This window comes from Leptonychotes weddellii, chromosome 15, assembly GCF_054177405.1.
Source record: "Leptonychotes weddellii isolate Sample4059 chromosome 15, ASM5417740v2, whole genome shotgun sequence".
Taxonomy (NCBI): domain Eukaryota; kingdom Metazoa; phylum Chordata; class Mammalia; order Carnivora; family Phocidae; genus Leptonychotes; species Leptonychotes weddellii.
The window spans coordinates 914594-926360 of NC_138383.1; the positions used below are offsets into that span (position 1 = coordinate 914594).

Here is an 11767-nt window from a genome sequence, read left to right on the forward strand (position 1 = left end):
GGAGGGCGCGCCCAGGGCCCACTGCCAGAGGGGATGAGACCCCCCCCACCCCCGCCCTGGTGCTGGCAGTCCCCAGTCCCTCCGCCGCCGGAGGTCGCCCGCAGTAGCTCCGCAGTCACCACTGGTCGTCAGTAGGGAAGGGCCACCTAGCTGCACCCGGAGGGTCTTCCTTCCAGGGTTGGGACAGAGGGTCTCCTGGGTGGTTGGGAGCACAGATGACGTGGGAAAAGGTACCGGCCCCAAACGTATCACAAAGTGTAAAAGTTTTGTATTTCAAAAGACCCAGGGAGTCGGGCCAGCGCGCCGCACTCCTGGTTACATTGTAAAAGGAGCATGTGTGGTTACATCGGACGAGCTGATTGTGAGGAGGGGAGCTGCGGACAGCTCTTCTGGATTTTCCTCCCCCTTGGGGGCTTTTCCTCAGACGCATGTCAGGCTTGTTCCCTGGGACTGGGAGGAAGGCTCGGGAAGGGCCCAGGGGGTGCCCCCTCCGGTCCTGGTGGCCAGCAGCCCTGGGCTGGCCTAGCCTGCTAGCCGGTGCTGAGCAGCGGCGGTCCGCACGCACTGATCCGGCTGGGCCCCGATTTTCCAAGTCCCCAGCCGTAGACCCTGCCTCCGCTGCCAGACTGTCCGCCAGGCTGAGTCTGGAGACGCAGGGACGGGCAGCAATGGGGCACACATGTCTGGGAGATGCTGCCCTCCTGCCCCTCCCCGAGTATCCTGCCTCCCTTCACTTCTGGGGGCTGATAGCCCTCAGAGGAGACCCCTGCACATAAGCCAGGACAGCATTTTGCAGGAAGCCGGCCCTCTGGGCCTCCTCCTCCCGGATCCGGGCGATCTCGGCCTCCTTGAGCCGAAGCTTCTCCCGGAGAGAGGCGTTCTCACTCTCCCTGTCCAGCAGCGCCTCCCGGTGGTCACCTGCGATCACTGCAGGACAAGAAACTCGGGGTGGAGGCGGCCCCAGCCAATCGGGAGGTCGGCAGAGGGGCCTGGTGGGGCTTGTGCGGGGTCCCCTGGAGGCCAAGCCCAGCTCTGCAGCCCGCCCGCCCGCCCGCGGGACTAGTGAGAAAGGGTCCTGCTGAGATGGCGCGGGGCTCGGGCTCCGCTCACCTTTCAGCCGGCGCTCCAGGGCTGCCACCTTCTCTTTCAGCGCCTCCTGGGCCGTCAGTTCTGCCTGCAGGCGGCCGTTCTGCTCACGCAGCTCCACCCGCACCCTGGTCACCTCGGCAACCTTTTCTTGGTCCTTGTTGCTCAGTTCCTGCCAGACATGGGGGTGAGTGTGTGGTGGGGGGCGGGGAAGGGGCGGGTGCGGAGGACGCGGGGGGCACCGTCCCAGCCACCTGCTGCAGCTCCTCCAGGCGTCGTCTCAGGCCTTCCACCTGCAGGCCCAGCTGGCTGGCCCGGGCCTGGGCCTCAGCCACCGTCTGCCTCTGCTGCAGGCAGGCACTCTGAGCCTCGTCCCGAGCCTGCGCCTGCAGCCGCAGCTTCTCCTCCAGGTGAGCCAGATGCTGCCGCTGTGGGCACAGGAGAAGGGCTGGTGAGCAGCGCGGGGAGGGCCCAAGCCCTGCCTGTTGCTTCCCTCCTGTGGCCCTGAGCTCACGGGGAGTGGGACGGATCCCCCCCAGCTAGAGGGGAGCTTTCATTTGCAACGTGGAAACTGCCTCCTAAGTTATTATGTGTGTATATCCTGAATAGGCTCAACTTGAACTCGCCTATAGGGAGTACCCATCTCCCAGGCTGACCGTTCTGCCCTCTGGGTCCTGGCTCTGGCCATGCATACCCCTTCCCCCATCCCAGGGCTGGAGTCAGTGGCTCTTTGTAGGGGGGTCGGATGTGATCCTGGACCTGTCCTGCTCTGACTCCTATCTGCCCCTGTACCCTTGGGACTCCTGTCCCCCACCTCCCCCCTACAAAGCCAAAAGACAGCCTGGGTCTGACCTGTGCACTTCAGCCCCTCAGGCCTCGCTCCCTGGTGGCCACGGGCTCACCTCCTCCAGACGGACTTGGTTCTTAGCCTTAATGAGCTCCTCCTCAGCCTGGCCACGCTCACTGAGAGCCGCCGCCTTCACTCGGCTCAGCTCCTGCACCACAGACAGTGACCCACTGGGCCTGTTCTCCTGTCCTGGCCAGGGGCTCCTCGGGCCCCACCCAGCTGCTAGGCCAGGGGGTATACCTGAGGGCTCCGCTCACTAGGCAAGGTTGCCACAGCCAAGGGATCCCATGTCCCACCTCATGAGGTCCTTCTGGCCTCACAAGGATATTGATGGGTGGGTCCTGATGAGGTTCTGAGACCACAGAAGGGGTGCCCCAGGTAAGGGCAGAGCCTTGCACCAAACCAGCACATGCTCACCTCCTCCAGGGATAGCCGCAAGGCCTCCAGCCTCTGTACCCTCTCCTGCATGGCCCTCTCACTCTCTTCCAGGTGACGAGTCATGTGCTCCACCTGCCCAGGTGAGGGGCAGGAACAGGGCTGGAAGACTAGCTCCCCAGCTTACATCCCCCCATGGAATCCCCACCCCGTGGTGGCAAATCCTGGGGACACTTCCTTCCCAGAAGGGGCTGCCCCTCATGGCTTTGCAGGAAGCGAGGTGCCACACTCAGGTGGCAGCCTGTGCTAGGGTCCTTTCTAGAGGCTGGTCGGGAGTTTCTGGGTCTGGCATCTGCCGGGGCTGGCAAAGAACTCACACCCAGCACCCCAAGGTTGTCAGGGGGAGCACAGCCAGGGGTGTGCGTTGGGGACAGCCTGCCACCCCGGGCGGACGGTAGGGACAAGAGGCCGGATGGTGTAACTAACAAGCACCTCCTTGGCTCGCAGCTGCTCCAAGTCCTCCAAGCTCTGTCGGGACCTTTTCTTCTCCAGTTCCAGACGCTCTGGAAGCCCAGCAGGGATAGCATGGGTGGGAATCCCTGGGGGGCCCTCACTCCCTGTCCTCCCCTTTCTGGGCCCCTCAGCCATGAGCCTGCGTGTGCCCACCCTCGGCCTGGTTGGCCCGCATCTTCAGCGCAGCCGTCGTGTTGCTCAGCTCCTGCCTGGCCAGGAACAGCTGCTCCTGCTGAGCTCTCACCTTCCGCTCCAACTCGTCCACCTGGGAAGCCAGCACCATGGGCGGGAAGCTTGGGCCCTGGCCCCCTGCCCTTGGCCCCTGCCCCAGTCTCCCCGGGGGCCTGGCCCCTCACCCCTCACCTGGTTTCGCAGAAGCAGGTTCTTCTCGTTGGCAGCAGATAAGTCTCTGAGGAGCTTAGACTCCCGCTCTGCAGCCTCCTGCGGGTGAGACAGGGCACCACCAGTCACCCCTGCCAAGCACCGCCCGCCCCCCTGCCCGCCCTGGTCACCTGCTGCTCCATCCTGTGCTCCTTTGCCTGCCTCTGCGCCAAGCTTTGCTGTTCCTGCTCCGCGGTAGCCAAGAGCTCTCCCAGGCCCTGGGCCTTTTGCTCTGACAGGGCCAGGGCGGCCTCGGCCATCTGCAGCCTGTAAGGAGGGAAAAGCCAGTCCCGCCCCAGCTTCACCTTGAGCCCTGCAAAGGCACTGCCGTTCTCATTCTTGCCAACCACTAGTCACCTCAGCTAAAGCTCACCTCCTCCAAGAAGCCTTCTGGGATTATCAACCCCGCTGTCTCCCCCCTCTACTTTGTACACTGGGGACTAGGGTTCTTGTCTTTATCACTCTTTTCTGCCCCTGGCACATCCCTAAAACGTTCCGAAGCCACCCCTCCACCACTCGCCTACCCTCTGCCCCACTTACTTGGCCTTGAGGGCATTGATGATGGAATGTCTCTCATTCAGGGCTTCCTGAAGCTGCCCTACGCATGCTGCCGATGCCCTATAAGCAAAAAGGAAGGTCCAGGAACCCCGAAGCTCAGAGCACTCCCAGGCCCCCCTGGCTCTGGTAGCAGCTACTGCTCTTCATGCTTCTACAACGTTCCAGGTGTGGCCAGGGAAGTTCTCACCGCTGCCCCGAGCCCCCCAGCCAGTGTCTTTGGCAAGAACATGCTACCAGCTCATCGGTGGGCAAGTGACAAGGCTCAGGGCCAGTCACCCCACAAGGCCAAGAGCCAGGACCCAAACCTCAGGCACCCCACCCGAGCTGTAGCTCTGCGGCCCTGGGGCCACACTCACCTGCTGCTCCTGGCCATCTCTTTTCGCTGCTTATCAATCGTCTCCATCAAGTCCAGAAACTGGGGACAGAGCCAACCAGAGCCCCGTCAGGGCCCAGAGTCTGCCTACCGCCCCTGGTTAAGCAGGAAGGAGGGCAGATGCCCACCGAAGCAGCAGAACAGAAAAGCATCTACCTCATCCGAGAGGGGGATGGGGCTCGCACACAGCGAGGCCCACTGCCCGCCCACCCGGCCAGAGGTCAGACCAAAAGGCTGCCTCTTGGGCCTGAGAGTTGGCCACTCAGAGAAGCTCCAGGGTCCAGGGGAAGGGAAGATGGCCATGCCATGGGGACTAAGGTGGAGCGAGGCTCTGCAGTCAGCAGCAGTGCTGTCCTCACCTGCCGGGATTTCTCTTCCCGGAGGTGTTTTACCTCCTTGCTGAGCACATGGGTGCGGGCCTGGTTCTCTCGGGAAGTGGTCTGCCGCTCCTGGTTGTGGTCCATGGCTTGCTCTACGGAGAGTCCAGTTGCCCACCAAGGGGGCTGCTCAGCCCTCAGAGTGGCCAACAGTTAGCCCAGCCCTGGGCCCAGAAGCCAGTCATCAGAGAATCAACACTGTCGGCAGTCTCACCCCGCAAATCAGAGCGCGCTAGGAGGTGAAGGGCTTGAGCAGGGGTAGGGGTGGGGGTACCAGTGGGGCCGGGAGCCCCGGAGGCAACTGTACAGGGCGGCACGCACATGGGAAGAGGCAGGGGAGACTGCTCAGCTGCCAGAGGTGGAGGCTATCCTGGGGCATTTGGGCTCCATCCCAAAGGTCAGAGTCCACTGCATGACTTTTAAGAACTGAATGTCACGCTCAACTCCTGTGTTCTGGAGAGATTCAGGCAGCATTTGGAGAAGAGCCACCCAAAAGCTGGGGGACTAGGAAAAGTTTGGGACGATGACATGGGCGGGGCAGGCCCAGCAGGAGGCGGTGGCCCCGTGCAGGATTCCAGCCCAAGTTCAGGCCCTGGGGTGGCTGGCGCTACAGGCAGAACAAGTAGCCGTGTGGAGTGGCAGAGTGTTCTACTGGGCTTGGGGCTGAGTTGTCGGGGTCACTAATGGGAGGGGACCATGGAGCCCGGGTGGCCCCACACCCACAAACTCTGGGGTGTCGGGGCAGATGCCCAGAAGCCCCTTCCCAGCTGTGGCTGGGCCACCAAGGCATGAGCGTGGCCCTCGGGGCAAGGCCCCAAGCCACAGTGCCTCCGTTTCTTCATCTGTGCAAGAGGTGACCCCCCCCGCCCCACGTCTCAGGCCTGAGAAGGGAGCGCACACACTGAGGAGAGCTCAGGGCAGCAGAGAGCAGAGCTCCGCAAACTCACCGCCATCACATCCCTCCCTGACACCTTCTCCCTCTTCTCCCTGTTTCTGATTTAGTCTACCTCACGATGCCTGTACACATCCCCGTCCTGAGCCTCGAGCCGCCCCTCCCGCGGTGGCTGGCCCTGTCAGAGGGAATCAGCTTTATGCCCAGCTCCGAACAGCGCAAGCCATCAGCAGCCCTGAGTGCCCATACCCACGGCTCTGAGGATGTCGCCTGGGACGTTATTCCCAGCCAGCTCCAGCCTCCACAGGGTTCTGTTGCGGGGGAGAGAGTTCACCAGGGCCCGGCCCCCCAGGAGGCCGATGCTATTCCAGCGCAGGTCTGGAAGGAAACCTGTTGTCACCAGATGGAACGCACCTGGACAGAGCTGGCCCGGCCCGGGATGCTTTCTTTGAGGAAGGGTACTCCCTGTGATCACCAACAGAGCAGGGGCCCCGCTCACCGGGCCCTCTCCACGACACCCTCCCACCCCCTTGCTTCCGGAAGAGGACAAAAGCAGCAGGAAGGCTGAGGGGACAGTGGCACAGAGCCCCAGACCGCAGACCTGGAGGAGGCCAGTGAGGGGAGGCCTCACCCAGCTGCTGGAGGCTGGCGTTGCATGTCAGGGCCAAGGCCAGCTCCTCCGCGCCCTTGTGGCTGATCTGGTTGTTGCGGAGGTCCAGCTGCTGGAGGGTGCCATTGCCCGCCAGGGCCCCGCAGAAGGTGGCGAAGGCATCTTCCCACGTGCCCAGGTTGTTCCACTCCAGGGTGAGGCTGTAGGAAAGGTAGACGTGAGGTGGGTGGCCCCAAGGAGCACCCTGCTGCCATAGGGGCCAGAGGAGAGGTGCAGGCTTCAGGGCCTTGGCGGAGAGGCTAGAGCACGTGAGTAACTTATACTTGCCAACTCCCTACCAACGGATGGGAGACACAGACGACAAGCCAGGAGACGATGCTCTCAGGCTGCAGAATGTGCCCTCTGAGCCAACCCCGAACCACTCACGGGGTGGGAGGGGTGCTAGGGGCCAGGACCACACTTCACCTCTGAATGGACTTGTTCTGTCGGAGGAGTTGTCCCAGAGCCTCAGCACCCGCAGCTTGAAGGTTATTGCCCTAGGGCAGGAAGAGGCAGGCTGGTTAATTCCCCATTGTTGCAGGATGAGCTCCAAATGCCACGTCCACACCCCCACAGGACCCTGGTCCAGCAGTGGATGAGGCCAGGTGGCTCTTGGCAGAAGGTACGGCTCCTTTCAGATATTGCTTTCCCTGACCGTAGTGGGCCTCCTGGTGCAGGTTCATTGTTTGTTCATGTGAACACTTTGGAACTCACATTCCTGACCCCCAATCACCACCCACCCACCCCCACCAAGACCATCAGAAATGGGTGTGGAGCCCTATGTGCCAAAAGTACTTACAGACATTGTCTCTGGCCACCATTCAGATTTTCAGGCTGCCAGGACACTCAAATCTTCCTCCCCCCACCCCCACTCCCGGTCTCAAGTAGCATGCCCAAGTGCAGACCTGCTCACCTTTAGATCCAGAAACCGCACGACGGTGTGGGCACACAGCCCCTGGAGCAGCAGTGTGGCCCCTGTAAGAAGGTAGGGCCGTCACTCTGTGCCCCTGAGCTCCTCCCTGTGGGCTCCAGCTTGGAGCAGCTCCCCAGACACAGGGGAGAGATGACTGTCCCAGTGGCCCCCAGTGGTCAGGATTCATGCCAGAAATGAGTTGCCCTGCTCACTGCCAGGTTTGAAACATCTGGGGCGCCTGGGTGGCTCAGTTGTTAAGCGTCTGCCTTCAGCTCAGGTCACGATCATAGAGTCCTGGGATCAAGCCCCACATCGGGCTCCCTGCTCCACGGGAAGCCTGCTTCTCCCTCTCCCACTCCCCCTGCTTGTGTTCCCTCTCTCGCTGTGTCTCTCTCTGTCATAAATAAAATCTTTAAAAAAAAAAAAAAAATCTGTAATCTCTGCTAGGCACAGAGCCAGGCTGCTGACCTTATGCTCACCAGCACACTGGATCTCTCCTAAGTCAGGGGAAGGTAAGGTTTCTCTGTTACAAAGAGAAACTGCCCTCTGCTGCCAGGGACGCTGCCGCTTGCTTTAACGACGTACAGTACAGAAGCACAGAAACTGGGCACCTGGGTGGCTCAGATGGTTAAGCATCTGCCTTCGGCTCAGGTCAAGATCCCGAGGTCCTGGGATGGAGCCCCGCATCGGGCTCCCTGCTCAGCGGGGAGCCTGCTTCTCCCTCTGCCTCTGCCTCTCTCTCTCTCCCTGTCTCTCATGGATAAATAAATAAAATCTTTAAAAAAAAAAAAAAAAAAGAAGAAGAAGAAGCACAGAAACCTCACAAAGATGAGGTCTGGTGGGATGGAAGAGCACTCTGCCAGAGGCTGCCAAGGAACGAGAACCATGTGCAACAAATCAGAGCAAACAGAGCAAGGCCAGGCTGCCCGCAGGCAAAGGGCTTGATCCCAATCCCAACTCTGAAGCTGCGAGGGCTGCCCTGGCCCCTGCCCATGCTCGGGTGCCCACCTTCCTCGCTCAGCATGCAGTCACTCAGGATGAGCTCCGTCAGCAGTGCCTCCTTCTGCAGCAGCTTGCCCAAGGCCCTGCAGGTGTCCACGGTCAGGCTGTGGGTGGCCAGATCCAGTCGGCCCCGTGGTAGCTCCTGCAGTTGCTGCAGGACAGTTTCCTGGGGCTCAGCCCCACTTTCCTTGCACAGCCGGCTGTAGGAGTGCCGGAACTCCTCCATGGCACGCTCCTAGAGACGGGCTTCACCATGAGCCAGCTGAAGCCGAGGGCAGGCTCCGGCTCCCCGGCTCCCCTCCCTAACGGCAAGAGGGCAGGGCCTCTCCCGTGGGGGCCTACGGCGCCGAGCAGCTCAGGGTGGAGCACAAGGACTCCTAAGTCCTCAGCAGCCGAGCAACGAGGGACAAACCGAATTGGTTCTCCAGGAGGGAGACCCCATGAGGGCGGGGGTGGGCAGGGGACCGCTCCGGCACGGAAACGGGGAGGAGGGCGTGCGCCAGGCGGCGGGGATGGGGGCCCCTCGCAGACGGGCCCTCCAGCAGCGGGGCGGGACTCCAAGCCCCCAGCCCGCGCGCTTCGGACCCTCACTCTCTGGCAGCGGGTCCGCGCGGCCGCCGCGAAGCCTCAGTATCCAGGAAGAGCAAGGTGTGCCGGGAAGGGCGGGCGCAAACTGCAACTCCCAGGAGGCTCTGCGGGGGAGGGCGTTGCTCGCCGCAGACCAATAGGGACGAAGGGGCGGGCACGCGCTGCGGGCCCACGGGGGTGGGGCAGGGCGGGGGCGGGGCTGCGGAAGGCGCGCTCCGGGCTGATTGGCTGGGGGGCGGGGCGGGGCCTCGGAGGGCGCGCTCAGGGCGGACTAGCTGGGGGGCTCCCGGGGCTCTGGAGGGCGCGCGTCCGGGCGGCTGTCATGGAAGGAACTGGCGGCGGCTTCCGGAAAGTGAGAGGGCTGGCGGGGCGGGGGGCCGGGCGGCCGGGCGGCGGGGCCGGGCGGCGGGCGCCGCGGCCCGGCCCCACGTGGGACTCACGTTCCCAGAATCGCGCCCTCTGCCCTCCGCGGGTGGGGTCCTGCACCCGAGTCGCTGGAGGCCGAGCAGGCAGCCGGGTTTGCGGCAAGAGGGAGGGGTGTGCAGAAACAGGGCGGGGGCGAGGGGTGCGCTCGGACAGGAGCCCGGGCCCCACCACCACCCTAACGGCCCGGGCGCCCCGGCGCGGGACTTGCTCTCAACCAGGTAGCGCGGAGTGGCTCAACCCGGCTCGCTGGTGGCCACACTGCCTGCAGATTCTCAAGCTTCCCTTTGGCCCGTTGCCTCTCACGGGGCCCTGTACAGCTTCGCGTCCCACCTGAGCAGGGCTGAAACTGGCCCTGCTGGTCTGTGGTCCATCGTGGCGGGCGTGGCCGGGGTTGTGGCTCCGCACGTGTCCTCCTAGACACCAAGTCAGGCACGCTTGCATGCCCTTGACATAGATTAACCCGTTAGGACATGGGTACAAGTACGATCCTCACTTACCAGTGGAGAAACTGAGGCTGTCCCGCTCAGGAGCCTCACCGTATGCTCTGCCCCAGTGAGTGCGGTTCTGGGTGGCTGGGAAGGTATGGGGGCCCCTACGGGCTTCCACCCCCTGCAGGCTGTGAGTGGCTTGAGCCTCACTTTGTGGGTCTGTGCCAAGGTTGGGAGGCACTGAGCCCTTGATATCAGGCAGGTGCGCTGGGAAGGCCCGTGGGCCTTGCTCCACCAGTCCGGGTAGCAGTTACTGCCTTACAGAGAGGCAGGGGTTCTCTGTGGCTCACTTTCTGCTTCAGCCTCCTCTTCTCCTTTGTCACCCAGGAGGGTGGCTCGGCCCTGGCCCAGCAGCGGGTCATGACTGAAAAGGGAAAGCCCCTGAGGCTAGGGTGACTTGGCAGAGTGGTGGTCACAAGAATCCCCCCATTATAATTGCTGGAGACAGGAGCACCAGCAGACCTGGACAGCCCTGAGTCCTCACCCCAAGGGCTCTGGCCAGAGCTGGGGTTACAATCATTACCCTTGAGCAGGCCTGTTGCAGGTGAGGGTGAGAGGGGCAGAGGGAAGCCGTAGGGGCTGCACGCAGTGGGGTAAAGGCTGAATGCGTCCCAGGTCCAGTCCTGCCCTCCTCAAGTTTGAGTTACTCGTCTGTTTAGGGGACCACCACCACATGCAGCTGGTGCTGACTCCTTTGGTGTCGGCAGCCCGGGTGCAGGAGGCCTGCTCCTGTAGCTCTTCCCCGGTTCCAGGAGCAGGTGGGGCGGCGGAGCCTTGGGGGCCTTTTCCAGCACCGTCTTGGTAAGCAGCAAGAAGGACAGCAGGTGGCGCCAAGCCCTCACGGTCACTGCTGGGAGGGCAAGGCTGCGTCTGGAGTGACCCGGTGGCAAGTTCTTCCCCTCCTGAGCCTGGGCCCCATGGCGTCCACTCCCTCCCCTGCCCCTCTGCTCTGCTCTGCTCTTGGGCTTTGCCGAGCTGCCCTGGGTGAGGCAGCGAAACCTCCAGAGGCTAAAGCAGGAGGCGTGGCCAGTCCCCAGCTCCCCTTCCCTGCGTGACACCCCATTTCTGGGCTCCTCCTACCTCCCGGCTGGCTCTGCTGGCTCCTCATTCACAGCCTCTTGTGGCTGGACCCTGCTCTCCGTAACCTACCTCCCTTGGTCCACCCCCCAAAGCCTCATCATCCTTGGACCTTCTGGAAGGCTCTTCTCAACTCCAGCCACCTACCCAGCCACTCTGCGTGGGCACCTCATGCGTGTCCCTCACTCAGCATGTTCCAAGCTGAGCTCCTGGGCCCCAGAATCTTTCCCCCACAGCCCCCAGCTCTGCAGAGTGGTGCCGTCCTTTAGGGGGCTCAAGCCCCCCACCTTGAGGAGTCTCGGCTTGGACCCACCCTTGTCCGGAGGCCCTGTGGACATGCTCAGGCTCTGCCTCCCCTCCTCCCGCGTTCACCCTGACCGCCTATAGGCAGAGCAGCCCAGCCTCTGCCCAGTTGTGGGCTTCCCAAGTGACCATCCCAGGCCCTGCATGTGGCTGACTCTAGAGAGGGACCTCAGAGGGAGCTGACCTGGCGCCAAGAGCAGGGTCTGGCACAAGCTAGGCAGTGTGGGCAGTGTGGACACACCTGCCAAGGGGCCCACTGGAGGAGAGCGCCTCAGCCCCGGGGGCGGGAGTGCAAGACCGCCCTGGAGCCCAGGAGGACCAGGTGGGCACCGGGGTTGCTCCCCCGTCCACCGCCTGTGTCTGACTTACGATCCTTCTGGAGGCATTGGGGGCTCCTCACTGCCCAGGCCCCCACCCTGGGAGGGCCTCTCCAGCATCCAGAACTCAGCGCCCAGGGGGTCTGTGGCAGGCCAGGGGCGGTGCCGGGCCACTGACCCCTCTGCCCCCGCCCCCCAGGACCTGGTGAGCAAGCTGCTGCAGCTGCATTTCACGGACAGCAAGACCAAAGGTTCGTGGGCACCACCTGGAGGGCAGGGCCAGAGCACTGCAGCTCTGGGGGGCGGGGGGGGGCAAGGCCTCTGGGAGGGCAGGGAGCCACCTGTGTGAGGAGTCATCAGGCGGAAGTAGTGAGGAGAGCAGTGGGGTGACCAGGGCGGCAGGGGAGGGCAGGGCGCGGGTCCTGAAACCTGCTCCCCTCCACCTTGCAGTCGGCGGGGACGCACTGCGGCTCATGGCGGAGCTGCTGACCATCTTCGTCGTGGGTGAGCCCGAGGGCCCCCGCAGTGCCCTCTGGTGTCCCACCCGGCCAGCCCGGACGCGGTCCCCTTGTGTTTTCTCAGCGGGGGGGGGGGGGGGGGGG

At 63.4% G+C, this 11767-nt stretch overlaps 1 protein-coding gene and 1 non-coding gene across 5 annotated transcripts; one reads left to right on the forward strand and one right to left on the reverse strand.

Annotated features, from left to right (window-relative positions):
• Positions 1–246: 246 nt before the first annotated feature.
• LRRC45 (leucine rich repeat containing 45) lies at positions 247–8630 on the reverse strand. 4 transcript variants are annotated; one of them, XM_006743110.3, is made up of 17 exons: positions 7973–8629; positions 6965–7026; positions 6478–6548; positions 6034–6212; positions 5652–5780; positions 4493–4605; positions 4117–4175; positions 3743–3820; positions 3334–3469; positions 3185–3262; positions 2975–3086; positions 2801–2871; positions 2351–2443; positions 1989–2081; positions 1341–1514; positions 1111–1258; positions 247–927 (listed from the first exon to the last, which is right to left on the reverse strand). In XM_006743110.3, the coding sequence occupies exons 1-17, from the start codon at positions 8190–8192 to the stop codon at positions 731–733; spliced, it is 2013 nt and encodes a 670-aa protein (XP_006743173.1). In that variant the 5' UTR covers positions 8193–8629; the 3' UTR covers positions 247–730. The 4 variants fall into 4 exon arrangements, with proteins under 4 accessions (XP_006743173.1, XP_030894795.1, XP_030894793.1 ...); XM_031038935.2 differs by lacking the exon at positions 5652–5780 and having other exon boundaries at positions 7973–8630; XM_031038933.2 differs by lacking the exon at positions 1989–2081.
• Positions 8631–8799: 169 nt separating this feature from the next.
• Positions 8800–11751, forward strand: LOC102746211 (uncharacterized). The gene is made up of 3 exons (XR_014140323.1): positions 8800–8906; positions 11365–11416; positions 11616–11751. It is a non-coding gene; the product is annotated as an uncharacterized LOC102746211 (transcript).
• Positions 11752–11767: the final 16 nt, after the last annotated feature.

Bases quoted from the DNA above. Each gene is read 5' to 3' on its own strand.
- LRRC45 (XM_006743110.3), bottom strand. From the start codon at position 8,192: ATGGAGGAGTTCCGGCACTCCTACAGCCGGCTGTGCAAGGAAAGTGGG. The intron at 3,821-4,116 runs GTGAGTGTGGCC...TTTTGCTTATAG, and splicing joins GAGATGGCCAGGAGCAGCAG to GGCATCGGCAGCATGCGTAG. The intron at 2,082-2,350 runs GTGAGCATGTGC...TCTGTGGTGCAG, and splicing joins TGCGGCTATCCCTGGAGGAG to GAGCTGAGCCGAGTGAAGGC.